The sequence below is a fragment of the Stegostoma tigrinum genome, chromosome 29 (genome assembly GCF_030684315.1).
Source record: "Stegostoma tigrinum isolate sSteTig4 chromosome 29, sSteTig4.hap1, whole genome shotgun sequence".
NCBI lineage: Eukaryota > Metazoa > Chordata > Chondrichthyes > Orectolobiformes > Stegostomatidae > Stegostoma > Stegostoma tigrinum.
In genome coordinates, this window is record NC_081382.1 from 17107921 (window position 1) to 17132130 (window position 24210).

At 44.1% G+C, this 24210-nt stretch overlaps 1 protein-coding gene across 1 annotated transcript in view; it reads left to right on the plus strand.

Moving 5' to 3' along the window:
• Positions 1-24210, plus strand: part of LOC125465255 (uncharacterized) — a 102091-nt gene that overhangs the window by 21943 nt on the left and 55938 nt on the right. The window contains exons 2-4 of the mRNA XM_048558533.2: positions 996-1092; positions 2253-4596; positions 17393-17532. Coding sequence (XP_048414490.2) covers positions 996-1092; positions 2253-4596; positions 17393-17532 — 2581 coding nt within the window. The remainder of the gene's footprint in view (positions 1-995; positions 1093-2252; positions 4597-17392; positions 17533-24210) is intronic.

Genomic DNA, 24210 nt, shown 5'->3' on the forward strand with positions numbered 1-24210 from the left:
TTATAGTAGCAGTCCAATATCATAGCCTGATATGTAAGTGTTGGAAAGGACATGGGAGAGGGTGCTCAGGTCCCACAATTATTGAACTTGATATTGAGTCCTGAAGGCTGTAGGGTCCCCAAGCAGAAAGTAAATTTCAGTTCCTCCAGCTTGTGCTAACTTCATAGGAGCACTGCAGCAAACCTGAGACAAAGATGTGGGTCACTGGACCTTAAACATGAATTATGGCTTCTCTCCAAAAAAGCTGCCAGATCTGCTGAGTTTTTCCAAGAATTTCTGTTTTTGTATCTTGTTCTATGAGCTTTTGACACTCCACTTTATTTTCTCTCCTTTTTTGGATTGATCTTTGTCTTTTTTCTTGCTTTATGCATTCATGTTATACTTTTTTTTAAACAGAGTAATTCACACCTCTCTTGGAAAGAAACTTTTTAACTTTATTTTTACCAGTCTCTTTGTGAAATCTCTTGTTATATAATTTTTGATGGTGTCCATCCCATCTACAGCAAATAATCTCCTTTGTTCCTCCTACTTCCTCTGTCTCCTACATTGGTTTATGAAGTCCAAATCATGACAATATTTCTTTTCAGTTACGATGAAAGGTCATCTGCTAGAAACACTCTCTCTTTCTCTCCAGAGATATCTTCTGACCCATTGATTAAAAACTTCCAGCCGTTTTTTTAAGTTAATTCATATTTCCAGCATCTGTTTATTTTCTTATTTGGCTCATTTCTTTTTCATGAGCATAGCAAAAACAAAACTAAATTAGGTACAATCCAAATATAGTTCTTGAGAAATCACTGCAGACAAGGTACTCTGAAATTAAAATGTGGCGATTCTACTTTTTCTTTGCTTATTTATAGATCAACAGTCAAAGCCTGTCAATATAACGGCAAAAAATGTCAAGATAATGGAAAAAAATTCTTCTCTTCTTAGTCCTAAATTGCCTTTAATTGAACCCTGAAACTATGACCACTTGTTCTAAATTGCACACCCAGCAAGACAACATCTCGGCTCCTCAGGTTTGAGCGAATATTTGTAGTTCGGGTGCTGCTTGGAGGTGTTGGTGTGTTTGACAAGCTGAGCGATTTGACAGTAAATGTTTTGTTCCTTTACAAGGTGACATCCTCAGTGCTGTGGACCCTCCTGTGAAGTGCTATTGTCTTCTGCTAGTTCAAATTTATATTGTCTGGTTTTTGATGCTTCTGGTAGGTGCCAGTTTTGACTCTGTGTTGTGATGGTTGGTACATTGGGTCTAACTCAATGTGTTTGCTGATGGAGACCGTGGATGAATGCCAGGCCTCTGAGAAGTCCCTGGCTGTGTTCTGTTTGGCTTGTCCTAGTTGAAAGTGTGGTTTTTCTTGGCTACGTGTATTGAAACCAAGGCTTGTGTAGTTGCTAGCTCGTGTTCCTGGATGTGGTTTATTAGTTGTCTGCCTGTTTGTCCCACATGGAATTTTATGCAGTCTCTGCATGGTTTCTTGTAAATCACATTCCTCCTGTCCATGGTATCTATTGGGTCTTTAACCATAGCCAGTTGCTGTCTTACTGCAGCTGTGTGCTGCCATGATTCCTCACAGTCTGAGGGCAAGTGACTACTACTACTGGGTGGTTTCCTACTACAACTGTTACTATGGTTAGAGATAACAATGTGTAAAGCTGGATGAACACAGCAGGCCAAGCAGCATCTTAGGAGCAGGAAAGCTGACATTTCGGGCCTATACCCTTCATCAGAAAAAGGGTCTAGGCCCAAAATGTCAGCTTTCCTGTACCTAATTTCCTGCTTGGCCTGCTATGTTCATCCAGCTCTATTCCTTGTTATCATTGTTACTGTTGATGGCTGGTTTACGATACAGGGCGGCAACAACAGTGTGGGTTCAATCCCCACACTGGCTGAGATTACCACGACGGACTCGTTTTCGCAACCCTTCCCCGCACCTGACTCAGGTTAAACGATCACGTCATCTTTCTCTTTCTAATGAAAGAGCAGCCCTGTAATCCGGTACGATAATGGTGACCTTACCTTACACGGAAATTGCAGAATAAACTCAGCAAGTCTAGCAGCATCTGTGCAAAGAAAACCAAACAGAATTAATGTTTCCAGTACACTGACTCTTCTTCATAACTCGAAGCGTTAACTCCATGTTGTTCTCTCCACTGATACTGAGTTTCTTCGGTAATTTCTGTTTTTATTTCAGATCTTTCAACATCCACAGTTCTTCGCTCCGTTTGGAGAGTTCAACTTCACATTTTAGTTTTGGTACGATGTTCCCACGTGGTGCCGCACCTCCTCGTGCGCAGGCGCAGTAGCTGGCACGCCGTTCATAGCACCGCGCAATTGTCATAGCCGGCTCGCCCTGACAGCACTGCGCAGCTGCAGGAAGTCAGCAGGTTGTCGATCGCAGCGGCCGCGGCGGCGATTGCGCAGCCATACTAACGGAGTGCAGTGCATTTGTGTGGGCAGGACAGAGAGTTGCGCGTGCGCTCAACGGCGAACGCCTGACAACAATGGGGTGACGGTTGGTCACGTGCTGCCGGCGGCTGGGGCGCTGTCACGTGCAGGTCGCCTGGACCCTGGAGCCGCCATGAAGTGGTGCGGGCCGTTCCGTTTGCTCTTGATGTTGTGGTTGACGGCGCCGTCCGGGCAACGAGCGGTCCCAGCCCGGGCACCTCCGTCTCCCGTGGAGTCTACCCAGTCCGATGGCGACACGGCGTCGCTGATAATTGAGGTGGATGAGGAGGCAGGACACATCAGTACTACACCCGGTTTGTCCTCCCCCGCCGTCCAGAGCAACGGCGGGGCGTCCCCGCTGAAAATCGAGATCGACATGGAAGAGTCGACGGAGAACGGGATCGGCCAGTCCACGGCGGACGCCACCGAGCCCGTCTGGCACCCCTACCTCATCAAGATATCGTCAGGCACCGGGACTGCCACTGCCACTGCTACCACCACGAGCAGCACCAGCACCAGCCCCAGCCCCGAGCCGGAGGTGCCCCCTGCGGCCTCCCTCATGGAGGAGACCATCGTCATGCAGCTGCCTGAGCCCAATCCAGAGATCGTAAGCAGCACCCTGCCCCCTCCTCTGCTCATCATCGAGGAGCTGACCCCCAGCAGCCCATCGGAGCGCGGCTCGTTGCTGCTGCTGGAGTCTCCGACGGAGTCGATCCTTGTCCTGGATGAGAAGGAGCAGAAGCTTAAGAGCAAGAAACATTTGCTCGGCGAGGTGGAAGGGAAAGCCCCTCCTCACAAGCAGAAAGGCAGCCTGCCGCCCAAGAAGCAGAAATCCAAATCCCACATCGAGGCAGGCAGCCAGCCGCCACCCATCGATCATACCGCCGGTGACAAAGAGACGAAATCTCCCCACGTGTTATTCCTTGTCGAGGAAGTCGATCAGAACCCGAGCACCATTCAGCAGCATGAGCTTCCAGTGGCCGTACAAATTATTAGCGGCAACGCCACTGTCCCGGGCATCAGCATTCAGGAGGTAGACAGTGTCACTCGTGGCGATGACATCAGCGTCGAAGATGTGAATACTATCGCCAATTCCGCAGATATCATTGTCAGCAAGGTCTCAGGCAATGCCGTCGAGTACTTAGGCACGAGCAGTAGTGCTCCAGTTGTCAGTGGAGTTGATAGAGACACTACCACCACTTGCCATGATACCATTGTCACCAAGGTCCCAAACAATACCATTGAGGACTTGGGCAGCAGTAGTAGTGCTGTTATCATCAGTGGCACGGATATAAATGCTGTCAACAAAACCTCAGACATCATCATCACCAGCGTCCCAGTTACTGGCGTGGAGGACACTAGCACCAACAGTAGTGCTGTGATCATCAATGGTACGGTTACAGATACTATCACCAAAACCGCAGGCACTGACATACAGGAGACAATCAACAGCAGCCATGTACCAGTCACCATCATAGATACAGAGAGTAATACGAAAGCCCCAGTCACGAGTGTCCAGGAGAGTGTCACGAGCACTGATGTCCCAGTTGTCATCACAATTATAGACACTAATTCCAAAGCCCCAGTCACCAATGTCCAGGAGTTTGTCACCAGCACTCATTTTGAAGACAACATCCCAGTTACGGACACTAATTCCAAAGCCCAAAGCACTACTGTCCAGGAGGTTGTCACTGGCACTACTAATGCCTCGGTCATCAATGTCACGAGTACAGACACCAATTCCAAAATCTCAGGTACTAGGACCCTGGATCTTGTCACCAACACCAGTGCTCCAGTAATTGATGTCACTGAGACCAATACAGTCACTGAAGTCCCGGCTGTCAGTGTCCAGGATGCCAACACCAGCATTGTTGTTTCAGTCATTGGTGTTAGTGAGACCAAGTCTGCCACCAAAACACCAGCTACTATCTTGACTGCTCAAGGCCCAACTCATAATGATGAGATGGACTCTGAAGTTGAAGACACTTTTGTTGATATAAGTGACAAAAGAATAAGTGTTACGAATGTTATGGATAAAATAACAGTCCCAGAACCACATTTCAAAGAAATGTATTTTGATCAGCTTGTGGACCATTTCAGTTTCACCGCCCATCAAAAACTCTATCGTCAAAGATATCTTCTTTCTGGTGAGAGAGGAGCTGTACTTTTGAATTGTCATTTTGGTACTGATAAGCTAATGGTAGAACAGTGTATGAATTCCTAATACATTTACTGAGTGAAATCAACCAGTCAGTGTGATGTTTACATTATTATACATGCAGGTTTGCTATTTAGTAGATTAGCTTATTTTATGGAGGTTGGGATGGGAGAAGGAGCAAATGCCACAGATTCTTGCACGATAATTACAGCTTAAGAAAAGATCAAGTCCAACAATTTTAAATGTTGGTCTTTCTGCTTCAACAAACCTTTTCCCATTATTTGAACAAATGAATTGTTCTGTTCATTTTATTCATAGAATCCCTACAGTGTAGAAGCAGGCCCTTTGGCCCAACAAGTCCACACCACCCCTGAGAGCATCCCCCATAACCCACCAAATCTACACATCCCTGAACACTTCGGGCAATTTAGCATGGCCAATCCACCTAGCCTGCACACCTTCGGACTGTGAGAAGAAACTGGAGCATCTGGTGGAAACTCACGCAGACACGGGGAGAATGTGCAAACTCCACACAAACAGTCACCCAAGAGTGGAATTGACCCAGGTCCGATGCTGCCTCACAGTGCAGTGCAAGCCACTGAGCCACCGTGCAAGTGCTTACCTAACTTACCATAAATATATCTGTTCTGTGTGCCCCAGCTATCTGTGAGGTAGCAGGTTCCACAATTTAACCCTCTGAGTAGTTGCCCTTGAACTTCTTACTGGATTTCTTGCACAATAATTACAGCTTAAGAAAAGATCAGGTCCAACAATTTTAAATGTTGGTCTTTCTGCTCCAACAAACCTTTTCCCATTATTTGAACAAATGGATTATTCTGTTCATTTTATTCATAGAATCCCTACAGTGTGGAAACAGGCCCTTTGGCCCAACTGAGTCACCGTGCAAGTACTTAACTAAATTACCCTAAATATATCTGTTCTGTGTGCTGCAGCTATCTGTGAGGTAGCAGGTTCCACAATTTAACCCTCTCTGAGTAGTTGCCCTTGAACTTCTTATTGGATTTCTTTTTAGTAACGAGCATATTTATGACAAGGTGTAGAGCTGGATGAACACAGCAGGCCAAGCAGCATCAGAGGACTTGGCCTGCTGTATTCATCCACCTCTACACCTTGTTTTCTCAGATTCTGCAGCATCTGCAGTTCCTACTATCTCTGAAGCATATTTATCGCCCCTGGTTTTGGATTCTCTCACGTAGGAAGCATATTTACATTTCTATCAAATTGAGGCCCAAGACCAATTCTCAATTTTCTTCCTGTGTAAAGAAGCCCATAATGTTTAGTCTCTTCTAATTTCTCAGTTTTTGCACCATCTTTGTCTGCACCCTCTCCAATGCCTCCATTCCTTTAACATAAAGACTAGAGTTGGTTTTATCGCCACTATCAAGGAGAATACACGTCCAGGTGAGGTTATTTGCTCCTTTCGTTGGATAACTTCTTTCTTGTCTCATACGTGCGTATACTGAATGAAATTAGTCTGCTTGACCCTAAAGTTTCCCTTGCTTTGCCTGTCAATTTAACACCATCTTGAGTTCTTGAAAGGAAAGTTGCTGCAAGGGTAAGTTGCTGAAAGGCAAAATTGTATGCTGCGAAAAATTGAAAATGAAGTGTTCTTGAATTAAACAGCTATTTACTAATGTACTAGTAAGCCATTCTAAATGATTTAGCAGTGTAAAGGGCATAAATGTCAAGACAAAAGTTCAGATATTTTGTTATAACTCTAACTATTTGAAGCTGGTTTTAAACACTTCTTAATATTTGCTTATTCCGTATGGATGATCCTGAGAAGTCTATATTTATTTTTGTTCCTAGTAGATAATGATAGTAAATGACTGGTGTCCTTGTTTTAGTGTTCACTGTAGTAATACATAGAATGTATGAGATGGAAACAAACTGTACGTTACGACCAGGCCATTTTAGTGTGAATCCCCCAGAGACGGGGAGGATGTGTCCTACTTGTATTATCGACAGTTAATCAAGAAAACCTGGGTAGTGTTCTGGCAACCTGAGTTGATGGTGGAATTTGCATGTAACAAAATATTGTTTGGAAATACAAGTCTAATGACAGGGAAACTGGAAATGGAAAAAAAAAATCACGTTCACTAATGTCCTCCATGAAAGGAAATATGCCATCCTTACCTAGTCTAGCTGACAAGTGACTTCAGACCAACAGCAATGTGCTTGACTCTCAACTGTCCTCTGAAATGGCCACACAAGCCCCTCAGTTGTAACAATCACTACAAAGTCTCAAAAGAGAAATTAAACTGCACAGACTGTCTGACATAAGAAATAAAAATGACACAGACAACCCTGCAAAGTCCTCCTTGCTGCTGGAGACTAGTGTCAAAATACGGCGAGTATTCCCACATACACTATCGAAGCAACAGCCTAACATATTTATACTCATGGAATCATATCTTACACACACTGTCACAGTCACCACGGCCATTCCTAGATATGTCTTGTCCCAGCAGCAAGACAGACCCAGCAGGGGTGACAGCACAGCAGTATGCAGTCAGGACGGAGTTGCCCTGGAAGTCTCATGCCATCAGGTCAAACATGGCAGGGAAACCTCCTGCAGATTACCACGTGCCATTCTCAGACAGCTGATGGTCACTGCTCCTCCATGTTGAACAAGACTTGGAGAAAGCACTGAGGGTGGCAAGGGGTTAGTATGTACTCCGGCGGACCTTGGTGTCCATCGTGAAGAGTGGCTCAGCAGCAGCATGACTCAGCAAGCTGGTCAAGTTCTAAATGTCATTATTGTTAGACTGGGATGGCTGAAAATGGTGAGGGAACCAACTAGAGAGAAAAATATTTCAACTTGTCAATCTGCCGCAAGTGCATCTGTCCGTGGACTGTAAGAGTAACTACTACACAGTTCTGTGAAGTCAGAGTCCTGTATTCACACTGAAAGTAGCTTGCACTGTGTGGTGTGACACTAACACCGTTCTAAGTGGGATAGACTTTGAACAGATCTAGCAACTCGAGACAGAACGTCTATCAGGCACTGTGGACTATCAACAGCAGAAGAATTGTACTCCAAAATAATCTACAACCTTGGCACGGCATACCCTACTCCACTGTACTCTTTATGCTCAAAATAAACCTGCATTTTAAACTGAAAGTAAATATTCCTAACTCCGCTATGGCTCAGTTAAGGGTGGAGGAGAGCTTTCCAGAAGCAACACCAGGCATACCTAAGAATGAGGCATCAGCCTGGTGAAGTTACAAAACAGAACTGCTCGCCAACATCATAAGCAGCAAAATGATCCCATAACCAATGAATCAGCTGTATGCGGTGTAGTCCTTCCACATAGGATCATGACCGGTAGGGGACAATTAAACAACTCTGTGGAGGAGATTGCTCAATGATGGGGCAGCCCAGCGCATCAGTATAAAAAAATCAGACTGAAGCATTCACAACAAATTACAGCCAAGAGTGTTGAGCGGATGATCTATCTCATCCTCCTTCAGAGGCCCCCAGCATTACGGATGCTATTCATCAACAAATTTGATTTATTATACATGATATCAAGAAATTGTTGAAGGCATTGGATGCTGCAGAGGCTACGGGTCCTGACAGCATTCTGCCTATAGGACCAAACACGCGCACCAGAATGTGCCGTGCCCTTGGCGACGCTGTTCCAGTACATTAAAGATGCTGGTATCTATCCAGCTTTGTGGAAGGTTGCTCAGTTTGGGCCTGTACACACAAAGTAGGACAAATCCAACCCAGTCAACTGCATCAGTCTACTCTTGATGGTTAGCAGTAAAATGATGGAAGGTGTCATCAACAATGCTATCAAGTAGCACCTGCTTTAGCAAGAACCTGCTCACTAACACCCAATTTGGGTTCAGTCACGGCTACTGAACTCCTGAATTTGTTAGTGTTGATTGAAGTAGGGACAAAAGAAAGGTCAGGTGAGAAATACATCTCTTGATATCAAGGCCCTTTTTAACCGAGGGTGGTATCAGTGAGTCCCGGCAAAACTGGAATCGATGGAAATCAGGGAAAATACTCTGCCAGTTGCTGTCATACTTAGCACATAGATGGGTGTGGTTGTTGGAGGTCAGTCATCCCAGCTCCAGAACATTGCTGCAGGAGTTGCTGAAGTTAGTTTCTTAGGTCCAACATTGTTCAGCTGCTTCATCAATGACCTTCCCTCCATCATAATAGGGGAGACTAGGAACAGAGGCACAACCTCATTCTTCAAACAGAAGGTGGTGAATCTGTGGCACTCAATGCCGCAAAAAGCTCTTGAGGCCAAGTCATTGATCATTCTTAGGATACAGGAGATACTTGATTAGTAAAGAGATCGAGGGTTAGAAACATATCAGCCATGATCTAATGATGGAGCAGATTTGATGGGCCAAATGATCTGTTTCTGCTTGTATATGTTATGGTCTTATAAGGTCAGATGTGGGCATGCTTGCTAGTGATTGTGCAATGTTTTTCAGCATCATTGTACACTCCTCAGATACTGAAGCAGTCCACCTCCAATACAGTACAAAATCCAAATTCAGTGGCTTGGGCTGAAATGTGGCAACTAATCTTTGTGCCGCACAAATGCCAGGCAATGACAGTCTCCAATAAGAGACCATCTAACCACTACCCCTTGGACATTTCATGGTATGCAGCCACGACTAGAAATTGAACTGAATACAGTGGCTACAAGAGCATGTCAGAGGCGAGGAATAGTGAAGCGAATAATTCACTTTCTGATTCCCCAAAGCCTGTCCATCTTCTACAAGGCGCAAGTCAGGAGCATGATGAATATTTGTACTTGCCTGGGTGAGTGCGGTTCCAACAGCATGCAAGATTTTTGGTACCAGCCAGGAAGAAGCATCACCCTTGCCAGGTAAGTTTTTCTGATGAATGATCTAGGCCTGAAACGTCAGCTTTTGTGCTCCTAAGATGCTGCTTGGCGTGTTGTGTTCATCCAGCTCCACACTTCGTTATCTTGGATTCTCTAGCATCTGCAGTTCCCGTTATCTCAGAAGCATCACCCTTAATTGACACCACATCCACAAAGGCTGAGTCATTCTTCCACCAACTTTCATTAGCAGCACTGTGTACGATATAAAAGAAAAACTGCAGAAATTCATCAAAGATCCAGCACTCTCCAATCAAACTCACAGAGTCTACCATCTAGAAGGTAAAGAGCATTGTTCCCAACTGAGCTGCTCAACATTCTGACTTGGAAATATTATTGTTCCTTTCGTGGTGTTGGTTCAAAATTATGGAATTCTCTTCCTAATGGCATTATGGTTTACTTATATCATGTGGACTGCAACAGTCCAAAAAAGCATTTAACAACTACTTTCTCAAGGGCAACGTGGGACAAGAAATATGTTCATGTCCCAGCAGTGAATTTTTAAAAAAGTCTGTTCCATCTGGCAGCCCAGCTCCCTTATTGATTCATTTTTTACACTTATTTAAAGTTTGATTAAAAGTTTAATTTGTTTATCTCTTAAATGATTTGCATTGTGGGTGTAGAATTTCTGATCTAACCTAATGATGATGAAGGAAGTCTGTTGAATGCCTAAATGAAGGTGTATTGCAGCACAGCAGATCACTTGGTATTGAGATTTTTTAAAAATTTGTTACTGTGATCGGGCAAGAGATGGGGTGCTGGGAAGTGTTGTTGAAATCTGAATGATACAGTTTAATTATTGAGTATTTTGAGATTTGTCTTTGTCATAGTGTCATTTAACACGCAAACAGACCTTTCGATCCAACCAGTCCATGCTAACCATAATCCCAAACTAAACTAGTCCCACCTGCCTGTGCCTGGCCCACATCTATCCAAACATTTCTTATTCATGTACCTATCCAAATGTCTTTTAAACATTGTTGCTGTACCCGCATTCACCACTTTCTCTGGAAGTTCATTCCACACACGAACCACTCCCTATTTTTAAAAGAAGTTGCCCCTCAAGTCTTTTTTTTAAAATCTTTCCCTTCTCTCCTACAAATAAAACATAGAAAAGTACAGCACAGCACAGGCCCTTCAGCCCACGATGTTGTGCCGTGGAATAATCCAAATCCAAAAGTAAAGTAACCTAACGTACATTCCCCTCAATTCACTGCTGTCCATGTGCATGTCCAGCAGTCGCTTAAATGTCACTAATGACCTGCTTCCACGACTACCACTGGTAAACTATTCCATGAGCTCACAGCTCTCTGGGTGATGAACCTCCCTCTGACGGCCCCTCTATACCTTCCTCCTAATACCTCAAAACTACGACCCCTCGTGGCAGTCAGTCCTGCTCTGGGGGAAAGCCTCTGGCTATCGACTCTATCCATGCCTGTCATTACCTTGTACACCTCGATCAGGTCACTTCTCTTCCTCCTTCTCTCCAGAGAGGAAAGTCCGAGCTCAGTCAACCTCTTCTCAGAAGACAAGCCCTCCAGTCCAGGCAGCATCCTGGTGAAACTCCTTTGCACCCTCTCCAAAGCCTCCACATCTTTCCTATAATAGGGCAACCAGAACTGGACACCATGTTCCAAGTGTGGTCTCACCAGGATTTTGTAGAGCTGCAGCATAACCTCGCGGCTCTTAAACTCGATCCCCCTGTTAATGAAAGCCAAAATACCATATACTTTCTTAACAACCTTATCCACCTGGGTGGCAACTTTGAGGGAGCTATGCACTTGAACACCAAGATCTTGCTGTTCTTCCACACTGCAGAGAATCCTGCCTTTAGTCCTATATTCAGCATTTAAGTTCGACCTTCCAAAATGCATCACTTCGCATTTATCCAGGTTGAACTCCATCTGCCATTTCTCCGCCCAGCTCTGCATTCTGTCAATGTCTCGCTGAAGCCAGCAATAGCCCTCGATACTATCAACGGCACCTCCAACCTTTGTGTCATCAACAAACATACTAACCCACCCCTCAACCTCCTCATCCAAGTCATTTATAAAAACTACAAAGAGCAAAGGCCCAAGAACAGAGCCCTGTGGGACACCACTCAGCACTGACCTCCAGGCAGAATACTTACCATCTACAACCACTCTCTGCCTCCTGTCAGCCAACCAGTTCTGAATCCAGACACCCAAATCACCCTGTATCCTATACCTCCTGACTTTATGAATGAGCCTGCTGTGGGAAACCTTATCAAATGCCGTACTGAAGTCCACGTCCACCACATCCACTGCTCAACCCTCGTCAACCTGTCTCGTGACTTCCACAAAGAACTCAATAAGATTTGTAAGGCATGAACTACCCCTCTCAAAGCCATGCTGACTCCCTTTAATCACGCTATGCTTTTCCAAATAGTCATAAATCCTATCCCTCAGAATTCTTCCTAAAACCTTGCTGACCACAGACATAAGACTGACTGGTCTGTAATTTCCAGGGATTTTCCCATTCCCTTTCTTGAAAAGAGGAATAACATTTGCCTCCTTCCAATCTTCCGATACGACTCCCGTGGAGATTGAGGAAGCAAAGATCTTCACCAGCGGCTTAGCAACCTCCTTTTTCACTTACCGGAGCAACCTAGGATAAATCTGGTCTGGCCCTGGGGACATATCAATCTTAATGTTTGCCAAAATTTCCAGCACAGCAACTTCCTCAATCTTAGATAATAAAGTGTGAAGCTGGATGAACACAGCAGGCCAAGCAGCATCTCAGGAGCACAAAAACTGACATTTCGGGCCGAGACCCTTCATCAGAGAGGGGGATGGGGTGAGGGCTCTGGAATAAATAGGGAAAGAGGGGGAGGCGGACCGAAGATGGAGAGAAAAGAAGATAGGTGGAGAGGAGATTATAGGTGGGGAAGTAGGGAGGGGATCGGTCAGTCCAGGGAGAACGGACACGTCAAGGAGGTGGGATGAAGTTAGTAGGTAGGAAATGGAGGTGCGGCTTGGGGTGGGAGGAAGGGATGGGTGAGAGGAAGAACAGGTTAGGGAGCCAGAGACAGGCTGGACTGGTTTTGGGATGCAGTGGGTGGAGGGGAAGAGCTGGGCTGGTTGTGTGTTTATTATCTTGGATTCTCCAGCATCTGCAGTCCCCATTATCTCTGATACAACTTCAACTTGATCTGTTCAAGCCTGTTTTCCTGCTCCTCAAAGTTCTCATTCACAACAAGGTCCCTTTCCTTAGTGAAAACCGAAACAAAAAACTCATTTAGGGCTTCCCCTATCTCCTCAGACTCCACGCCCAAGTTTCCTACGCTATCCCTGATCGGCCCTACCTTCTCCCTGATCATTGTCTTATTCCTCACGTATGAGTGAAATGCCTTCGGGTTCTCCCTAATCCTTCCTGCCAGTCCTTTTCCGTGCCCCCTCCTGGCCCTCCTCAGTCCACTTTTGAGCTCCTTCCGAGCAAGCCTGTAATCCTCTAAAGCTGTGCTAGACCCTTGCTTCCTCCACTTTACGTACGCTGCCTTTTTCTTTTTGACAAGAAGCACCTCTGTACCCGTCATCCAAGGCTCCTTAATCTTACCCCTTCTTACCTGTCTCAGAGGAACAAATTTATAGATCACCCACAACAACTGCTCCTTAAACAGCCTCCACATGTTTGCTGTGCCCTTTCTGTGGAACAATCGCTCCCAATCTGTACTTCCCAACTCCTGTCTGATAGCGTGATAGTTTCCTTTACCCCAGTTAAATATCTTCCCCGGTAACTGTTCCTTTCCCTTTCCATGGCTATGGTAAATGTGAGGCTGTTGTGGTCACTGTCGCCAAAGTGTTCTCCCACCATGAGATCTGACACCTGTCCTGGCTCATTGCCGAGCACCAAATCCAAAATGGTCTCTCCCCTCATCGGCCTGTCCACATACTGAGTAAGGAAATGCTCTTGAACACACCTAACAAAGACGGCTCCATCCGAACCATCTGCACTAAGGAGGTTCCAATCTATATTGGGCAAGTTGAAGTCACCCATAACAACAACCCTGCTACATTTGCACTTTTCAACAATCTGCCGGCCTATGAGTTCTTCAATCTCCCTACTGCTATTTGGGGGTCTGTAGAAAACCCTCAGTGAGGTGGCTGCTCCCTTATTGTTCCTAACTTCCACCCATACTGACTCAGTCGATAAACCTTCCTCGGCATCCTCAGCCCATATCACCTCAGTAGACGAGTCCTCATCAAAAGTTCTTTCAGCCATCATTGTACTGTCCTTGACCAACAAAGCCACACTTCCCCCTCTTTTACCACCTTCCCTGACCTTATGAAAGATCTAAACCCTGGAACCTGCAACATCCATTCCTGACCCTGCTCTATCCATGTCACCGAAATGGCCACAACATCGAAGTCCCAGGTGCCTATCCAAGCTGCAAGCTCACCTATCTTATTCCGAATACTGCTGGCATTAAAGTAGACACACTTCAATCCAGCTTGCTGTCTGACAGCACACTCCTGTGACAGTGAGGTCCTGACCATGTCCTCCTTACGCTCATCCTCCTGTGTACTAGGACTACACCTCAGCTTCCCATCCCCTTCTGAGCTAGTTTAAATCCACCCGAATAGCACTAGCGAATTTCCCACCCAGAATATTAGTGTCCCTCTGGTTCAAGTGGAGACCGTCCGGTTTGTAGAGGTCCCACCTTCCCCAGAATGAGGCCCAATTGTCCATGTACCTGAAGCCCTTTCACCAGTACCATCCCAACATGTGTTCAACTGAAATCTCTCGCTGTTCTTTGCCTCGCTATCACGTGGCATGGGTAACAAACCAGAGATAACCACTCTGTTTGTTCTAGCTCTCAGCTTCTACCCTAGCTCCCTGAAGTCCTGCCTGACATCCCTATCCCTCTTTCTACCTATGTCGTTGGTGCCTACGTGGACCAAAACTTGGGGCTGGTCACCCTCTCCCTTCAGGACCCCAAAGACAAGATCCGAGACATCACCGACCCTGGCACCTGGGAGGCAACACATCAACCATGAGTCTCTTTCGTTCCCGCAAACCTTCTATCAGTCCCTCTAACTATTGAGTCCCCAATGACTATCGCTCTCTTCCTATCCCCCCTTCCCTTCTGTGCAAGAGGGACAGACTTGATATGCTCCCAAGACTTGAAATTCCCACACCCTAGGGAAAAGACACCTGCTATTCACTTCTTGTACGCTCCTCATAATTTTATAAACCTCTATAAGGTCGCCCCCTCAACCTTCTATGCTCTAGTTAAAAATGTCCCAATCTATCCAGGTTCTCCTTCTAACTCAAACCCTCCATTCCTGACAACAGCCTGGTAAATTTTTCTAAACCCTTACCAGCATAATATCCTTTTTGTAGCAGGGCAACCAGAACTGGACACAACACTCCAGAAGAGGCCTCACCAACATTCTGTACAACCTCAATATGACATTGCTCAGTTCTTTGAAAAAGAGTTGCAATGAAGACAAGTGTGCTAAACACCTTAGCAATCACCTGTCTACGTATGACACAAACTTAAAAGAATTAAGTACCTGAACGCCTGGGTCTCTGTTTTACAATAATATTCAAGGCCCTACTTTTAAATGTATAACCCCTGTCCTGCTTATTTTACCAAAATGCAATACCCGGCATTTATTCATATTAAACTCTATCTGTCACTGCTCAGTCCATATGTTTTTGGTTGAGTTAAATTTGTCTGTCATGAAGTGGCCCGAGAACATTTCAAAATCTCCCACACTGTGATGCATCATAACACAGGTAAACATGCTGGTGCCTGAACCTTTCAGTCGTGAGACTGTTAGTGCTCTTTAAAACACCCAGTTCAGTAGCTTGTACCGAAGTTTAGCTAAGAAGCTTAGAGAAGTGAATTGTCTGATTATGACCACATATCAGGTGGAAAGAAACAAAAGCTGTATCCTGTTAATATGATAAAATAGAGCTATTCCAAAATGTTCAGCAGGTCATTGTTGAATCAGATAGGGGCTGTGCAGTAAATGATGTCTTCATGAATAAACAGGTGTGGGGGTCAAATAATATCATTGTTGTGAAAGCCTGTGAACCCCAGGTAATTCAACAGAGAAAGAAGCCCCAAATATGCTTAATTTTCAGCATCTTTGTTGGGGAGACTATTGTTGTGGAATCGTTTTGACTATTAATCCAGAAATTGAGTTATGTCTTGGGTTCAAATCCCGCCACGGTAGATTTTAAATTCATTAAAACATTTGGAATTAAGGATCTCATGATGATCATAAAGCCATTATTGATTGTTGCAAAAACCCATCAGGTTCACTAGTGTCCTTTTTAGGAAAGGATATCTGCCATTCTTACCCAGTCTGGTCTACATACGACTTCAGATCCACAGCAACGTGGTTGACTCTTAACTGTCCTCTAGGCCATGAGGGATGGGCGATAAATGCTGATGTAGCCAGAGATGTGCTCACCCCCTGAATGAATTGAAAAAGATTCTCCTTTTAATCAGAATAAAGGCCTACATTTTGGCAGTAGTTACGTTTTGTTTGAAAAGGCACTTGCAGTCTTTTTTGTTTTTGTTCTAGTAAATAAATATATTGGTTTCATTGATAAGCAACCTGGTAGTAATGTAAGATAACAAAGTGTGAAGCTGGATGAACGCAGCAGGCCAACAGCATCTCAGGAGTTGGCCTGCTGTGTTCATCCAGCTTCACACTTTGTTATTTTGGATTCTCCAGCATCTGCAGTTCCCATTATCTCCGGTAGTAATGTAGTTTAGTTTGTTTTCGAAATAAAACTGTGAGGTAGCATTACAACTGATGTGAATTTTCTCAAACAACGATACCTTGGAGTGAATTGATGAAAGTCTATTTTTTAAATATAGTGGAGGTATATCGAGCTCTGATCAGTACATTATTTTGTGCTTAGATCCTTTAAGCTGAAAATTTATAATTTTTAAAGTCTATAACGGTTAAAGCCTATTCTATTTAAAGTCCTTCTCGTATAATTTTAACACATCTAGTTCCCTAATGCCCTTTATGGAAGTGAATCTGCAGTTTTAACTGGTCAGACCCAGCATGTGAATTCAGACCCATAGCAACGTAGTTGATAATTCTTTACAGACCTCTGAAACGGGCAGCAAGCTATTCAGTTTAGGGATAATTTGCCGATGCTCAAACAATAAAGGCCTTATCAGTGATAACCACGTTCCAAGGGCAATTGTGAATTTTTTTATACATTAGCTATGTACGAGTATATTGCACACATGGGCAGCTTGTGCAACATTTATTCAAATGGGATGCCTTTTTAAAAGATTCATTCTTGGAATATGGGCATCATGAGCAGCTTGGACAATTATTCAGGAGCTACCTGTTGAACAATGACGATTCGAGATACAAGCTATATGACCAATCAAATAATCTCTGTGTGAAACCATGGCTGATCTGATGATCCTTATTCTGCTTTCCCAGCCTTGTTCCCAGAAACTTTGATCCCTTTTAGATTTTTTTGAAAAATCTGTCTTTAACAATACTTAATGATCCAGGTTTGACAGACCTCTGCAGTAAAACAATTTCACAGATTCACTACCATCTGAGAGAAGACATTTCTACTCAATTCTGTTTTATATGGACGACCCCTTACTCTGAGATTATGCCCCCTGCTCTAGCCTGTTTCCACAAGGGGAAACAGCTTCTCTGCATCTACCCAGTCAAGCCTCCTAGGAATCTTTTGTTTCAATAAGGTTTCTTATAAACTCATTAATATATACAAGCCCAACTTGCTCAATCTCTCCTCATCGGAAAATCCAATAAACTTCTTAAGCAGGGACTATTAAGATCTTAACCCGATGATAATGAAATAATATGTTTGAAGATAGCATTATGCTGTAATTAATTACTGTCTTTTTATGTACAGATCAATTCTGGAGCAAGAGTTTTGGACCAATATTCCTGTATACTGGAAATGAAGGTGACATATGGGATTTTGCCAATAGCTCTAGGTTTGTCATTGAATTAGCGTCTGAGCAGCAGGCCCTGGTCATTTTTGCTGAGCATGTAAGTTTCACCCTAGCCTTGGTCATTAATAGTTACAGTTTTCAGAGTTGTTTTGGACTTAGTTTCAGCCTATCAAAAAGTGCAGTATTAAGTTCAAAAGTTGGATTTTGACCAAGCGAGGTTATGTTAAGTAGCTGGAGTTCATTTTGTATCTGTTAATTAAGCAAACTGCTTAACAGTCACTTACGCTTTGGATACAATTCATTATATTCTTTGCCCTAGTTTGTTTTAATATGGTAAATATTGTTGCATCATTTGTTAGAATGAACTTTATATGGCCATGCTCCCCGTGCATATAGCATTACAAAGCTGCAGCATAGTTTGCAGAAACCCAACAGCCTTCACCATTTTTGAATAAATAACAAAGTTAATGAGAAGCTGCATTCATAAAAATTTGTGTCAGTGGCTGGGCCAACATTCATTGTCCATTTCCAGTTGCCCTCGAAGGTAGTGGTGAATGCAGCCTTGAACTGCTACAGTCCATGTGATGTAGATCTGAACTTCAAAAGAGCGTTTAGCATATCTCTGGAGTTACGTCCCAATTCTTCAATAATTTAAAATGTTATTACAACATTCCATAAACGCCCAGTTGACGACTTGAATACTGATTGCGAACAACTGGTATTGAAGTGCAAGTAAATTCAGTAAACTGTCATAATGTTTATGGATACGTGGAAAAATATTCCATGGCTTATAAGCTAAATCGTAAGAAAATAAATATTTTCTAAGAGATTGTGAGCAATAAGTTATGTGTCCTTGTACACACATTACAAAATGCTGACGAAGCAAGTAGACAGGATGGCAAATAAACCATTGATCTTTTGTTGAATGTGGGAAGGAGTCTGAATGGAGCAATCTTGCTGCAACCTTTTAGGCCATTGGTGAGACTGCCTAGAGTAGTGTGCACAATTTTGGTCTCCTTATGAAGGCAAAATGTACTTGCATCAGAAGCAGTTCAGAAAATATTGCTGGTTTAATTCTTGGAATAAGGATGTCATCTTATGATGAAAAGGTGGGCCTATACTCATTGGAGTTCAGAAGAATGAGAAAGCTGGTGTCCTAGCATCGATCCCTGCAGCACCCAACTGATCATTGATTGCCACTCAGAAAATGATCCATTTTTTTCATATCCATATCAGTACACTATCCCAATCCCATCTGCTTTAATTTTATATGTGGGACCTTATCAAATGCTTTCTGAAAGTCCAAGTAAACCACACCCACATTATCTCACTTGAAAAATTCCAGTCAATTTGTCAAGCTTGATTTCCCTTCCATAAATCCATACCGACTCCGTCAATCCTAGTATTGTTTTCCAAATGCTCTGCTATTAAAACTTTCCTAATAGATTATTGTATTTTCCCTTCTGTTAACATCAGGTTCACTGTCTATAATTTCCTGTTTTCTCTTCATCTCCTTTTTCAAATACTAAGGTTATATTAGCTACTGAACATAGCTTAGGAGCTGTTCCACAGTTTATAGATTTTGAAAGTATTCTGGGATGTAGATTGTCAAGCCCCAAGGATTTTGTCAGCCTTTAATGGTAGCATTTGTGAAAAAAATAGAGTTAACGTTTTGGGCCAGGTAACCGTTCGCAGAATGGAGGAACATAGAACATAGAACATTACAGCACAGTACAGGCCCTTCGGCCCTCGATGTTGTGTCGACCTGTCATACCGATCTCAAGCCCATCTAACCTACACTATTCCATGTACGTCCATATGCTTATCCAATGAAGACTTAAATGTACCTAAAGTTGGCGAATCTACGACCGTTGCAGGCAAAGCGTTCCATTCCCTTACTACTCTCTGAGTAAAGAAACTACCTCTGACATCTGCCCTATATCTTTCACCCCTCAATTTAAAGCTATGCCCCCTCGTGCTCGCCGTCACCATCCTAGGAAAAAGGCTCTCCCTATCCACCCTACCTAACCCTCTGATTATTTTATATGTATCAATTAAGTCACCTCTCAACCTTCTTCTCTCTAATGAAAACAGCCTCAAGTCCCTCAGCCTTTCCTTGTAAGACCTTCCCTCCCTACCAGGCAACATCCGAGTAAGTCTCCTCTGCACCCTTTCCAAAGCTTCCACATCCTTCTTATAATGCGGTGACCAGAACTGTACACAATACTCCAAGTGCGGCCGCACCAAAGTTTTGTACAGCTTCACCATAACCTTTTGGTTCCGGAACTCGATTCCTCTATTAATAAAAGCTAAAACACTGTATGCCTTCTTAACAGCCCTGTCAACCTGGGTGGCAACTTTAAAGGATCTGTGCACATGGACGCCGAGATCTCTCTGCTCATCTACACTAATAAGAATCTTACCATTAGCCCTGTACTTTGCCTTCTGGTTACTCCTACCAAAGTGCATCACCTCACACTTGTCTGCATTAAACTCCATTTGCCACCTCTCAACCCAGCTCTCCAGCTTATCTATGTCTCTCTGCAACCTACAGCATCCTTCATCACTATCCACAACTCCACCGACCTTAGTGTCGTCTGCAAATTTACTAACGCATCCTTCTACGCCCTCATCCAGGTCATTTATAAAAATGACAAACAGCAGTGAACCCAACACTGACCCTTGCGGTACACCACTAGTAACTGGTCTCCAGGATGAACATTTCCCGTCAACTACCACCCTCTGTCTTCTTTCAGCAAGCCAATTTCCGATCCAAACTGCTATATCTCCCACTAATCCATCCCTCCACATTTTGTACAATAGCCTACTGTGGGGAACCTTATCGAACGCCTTGCTGAAATCCATATACACCACATCAACCAATTTACTCTCATCTACCTGTTTGGTCACCTTCTCAAAGAACTCAATAAGGTTTGTGAGGCACGACCTTCCCTTCACAAAACCTTGCTGACTATCCCTGATCAATTTATTCTTTTCTAGATGATTATAAATCCTATCCCTTATAACCTTTTCCAACACTTTACCAACAACTGAGGTAAGGCTCACTGATCTATAATTACCAGGGTTGTCTCTACTCCCCTTCTTGAACAGGGAACCACATTTGCTATCCTCCAGTCATCCTGCACTATTCCTGTAAACAATGATGAGTTAAAGATCAATGCCAAAAGCTCAGCAATCTCCTCCCTGGCTTCCCAGAGGATCCTAGGATAAATCCCATCAGGCCCAGGGGACTTATCTATCTTCACCCTCTGAAGGATTTCTAATACCTCTTCCTTGTGAACCTCAATCCCACCTAGTCTAGTAGCCTGTATCTAAGTATTCTCCTCGACAACATTGTTGTTTTCTAGAGTGAGTACTGTTGAAAAATATTCATTTAGCGCTTCCCCATCTCATCTGACTCCACACACAACTTACCACTACTATCCTTGATTGGGCCTAATCTTACTTTCGTCATTCTTTTATTCCTTAAATACCTATAGAAAGCCTTAGGGTTTACCCTGATCCTATCCGCCAACAACTTCTCATGTCTCCTCGTGGCTCTTCTGAGCTCTCTCTTTAGGTCTTTCCTGGCTACCTCATAGCCCTCAAGTGCCCTAACTGAGCCATCACATCTCATCCTAACATAAGCCGCCTTCTTCCTCTTGACCAGAGATTCCACCTCCTTCGTAAACCACGGCTCCCGCACTCTACAGCTTCCTCCTTGCCTGACAGGTACATACTTATCTAGGACACACAGGAGCTTTTCCTTGAATAAGCTCCACATTTCTAATGTGCCCATCCCCTGCAGTTTCCTTCCCCATCCTATTCTTTCTAAATCTTGCCTAATCTCATCGTAATTGCCTTTCCCCCAGCTATAACTATCCCTTTCCATCACTAAAGTAAACATAACAGAATTGTGATCACTATCACCAAAGCGCTCACCTACTTCCAAATCTAACACCTGGCCAGGCTCATTACCCAGTACCAAATCTAATGTGGCTTCGGCCCTTGTTGGCCTATCTACATACTGTGTAAGGAAGCCCTCCTGCACACACTGGACAAAACTGACCCATCTATAGTACTGGAACTATAGTGTTCCCAGTCAATATTTGGAAAGTTGAAGTCCCCCATGACAACTACCCTGCCTCTCTCACTCCTCTCAAGAATCATCTTTGCTATCCTTTCCTCTACATCCCCGGAACTATTTGGAAGCCTATAGACAACTCCCAACAGGGTGACCTCTCCTTTCCTGTTTCTAACCTCAGCCCATACTACCTCAGTTGACAAGTCACCAAACATCCTTTCTGCAACTGTAATACTGTCCTCGACCAACAATGCCACACCTCCGCCCCTTTTACCATCTTCTCTGTTCTTACTGAAACATCTAAATCCCGGAGCCTGCAACAACCATTCCGGTCCCTGCTCTATCCATGTCTCCGAAATGGCCACAACATCGAAGTCCCAGGTACCAACCCATGCTGCAAGTTCACCCACCTTATTCCGGACGCTCCTGGCATTGAAGTAGACACACTTCAAACCAACTTCTTGCTTGCCGATGCCATCTTGCTTCCCTAAAACTTTATTTCGGACCACCCTACTCTCAACCTTTTCTATAGTCGATCTACAATTTTGGTGCCCACCCCCCTGCTGAATTAGTTTAAACCCACCCGAATAGCCTTAGTAAATTCTCTCTCTCCTCTCTCCTCCCAAGGATATCGGTACCCCTCTGGTTCAGGTGAAGACCATCTTGCTTGTAGCGGTCCCACCTACCCCAGAAAGATCCCCAATTATCCAAGAATCCAAAACCAACCCTCCCTCCTACACCATCCCTGTAGCCACGTGTTCAACTCCTCTCTCTCCCTATTCCTCGCCTCACTAGCACATGGCACGGGCAGCAAACCAGAGACAACAACTCTGTTCGTCCTAACTCTCAGCTTCCATCCTAGCTCCCTGAATTTCTGCCTTAAATCCCCATCTCTCTTCCTATCTATGTTGTTGGTGCCAATGTGGACCACGACTTGGGGCTGCTCCCCCTCCCCCTTAAGGATCCCAAAAACACGATCAGAGACATCACGCACCCTGGCACCTGGGAGGCAGCACACCAACCGTGAGTCTCTCTCGTCCCCACAGAACCTCCTATCTGTCCCCCTAACTATGGAGTCCCCAACGACTAATGCTCTGCTCCTCTTCCCCCATCTCTTCTGAGCAGTAGGAACAGACTCTGTGCCAGAGACCTGTGCCCCACTGCTTTCCCCTGGTAAGTCGTCCCCCCCTCAACAGTATCCAAAACGGTATACTTATTGTTGAGGGGAATGGCCACTGGGGATCCCTGCACTACCTGCCGGTTCCCTTTCCGTCTCCTGACCGTAACCCATCTGCCTTTTTCCTGTACTTGAAGAGTGACTACCTCCCTGTAACTCCTCTCAATAACCCCCTCTGCCTCCTGAATGATCCGAAGTTCATCCAGCTCCAGCTCCAGTTCCCTAATGCAGTTTTCAAGGAGCTGGAGTTGGGTGCGCTTCCCGCAGATGTAGTCAGCAGGGACACTGGTGGTGACCCTTACCTCCCACATTCTGCAGGAGGAACATTCAACTGCCCTGACCTCCGTTCCCATTATTCTAAATACCCAAGACTTAAAAAATAAAGAATAAAAAATAAACTTGTTACCTTACCAATCAGGCACACAGAACGAATCCTCAGTTGGGAAGAAGGGTCACCAGACCTGAAGCGTAGTCTGTCTTTTCTTTACAGATGCTGCCAGACCTGCTGAGCTTATCCAGCAACTTTGTTGTTGTTCCTGATTTACAGTATCCGCGGTTCTTTCAGTTTTTATTTAATTCAGTGAATTTCTGCGACAGTATTTCACTAATACTGATATCACTTAGTCTCCTTCTCTTACTAGGCCTTGTGTTCACAAACATTTTTGTCTTCTGTTAAGTTTTCCACTGAGTTAAGTTACTCACATTTCTAATTTTAACTATGCTGTATGAATAAAGTGTGCTTTTTTCAAACCTGATAGTTTGACCAGTCAAATTGCATCTGGAATGTGCCACCTTCCACTTACCTTTAAAATCAGAAAACGTCTAGACTATCTTCTTAATATATTTTCAGAGGGTTTGATCTGGTCCATAACAAACAACCTGACACCTTTCCCATTTCACCTTTGTACTAAACAGGAATGAACAACTGTTGCAGTTCTGCCATGCACTCTAAACCTTTGCCATTGCCTTTCCACCATTATCCCTTTAAGTAATGCTCCCCAATTTATTGTAGTCAGCTCATGCCTCATATTATCAGAGTTACCTCTATTCAGACTCGGGACCTAAGGAGATTTGATCAGTGGGATTTCCGATTTTTCTTTTCTCATTACACATTGCCTAGTCTGAGATTACCTGTCTCCAGTTGGTTTCTCAACTTTTTTGATCCAAATTCATCTCATGCATACTTAAGGAATTTCTCCTGTACGGTATTGTTACTGGTTGATTTGCCCAATTTATTTGCAGATTAAAGTTGGCCATAACTACAACTGTGCCTTTATTATTCGCAGCTCTACTTTCATGTTTAATGCCCACCCCCACTATAGTGGTTATACACTGCCCCCAGTTTTGTTTTCTGCCTTATCATATTTCTTATTCTACGCATACAGATTCCACTCCATTGGAGCTAATATCTTTCCCTACTTCTTTGTTAATGTTTCTCTTTAACAATGCTACCACACCTCATTTTCCTCTTTTACCAGTCTTTCCCAAAAACTGGATATCCCTGGATATTCAGT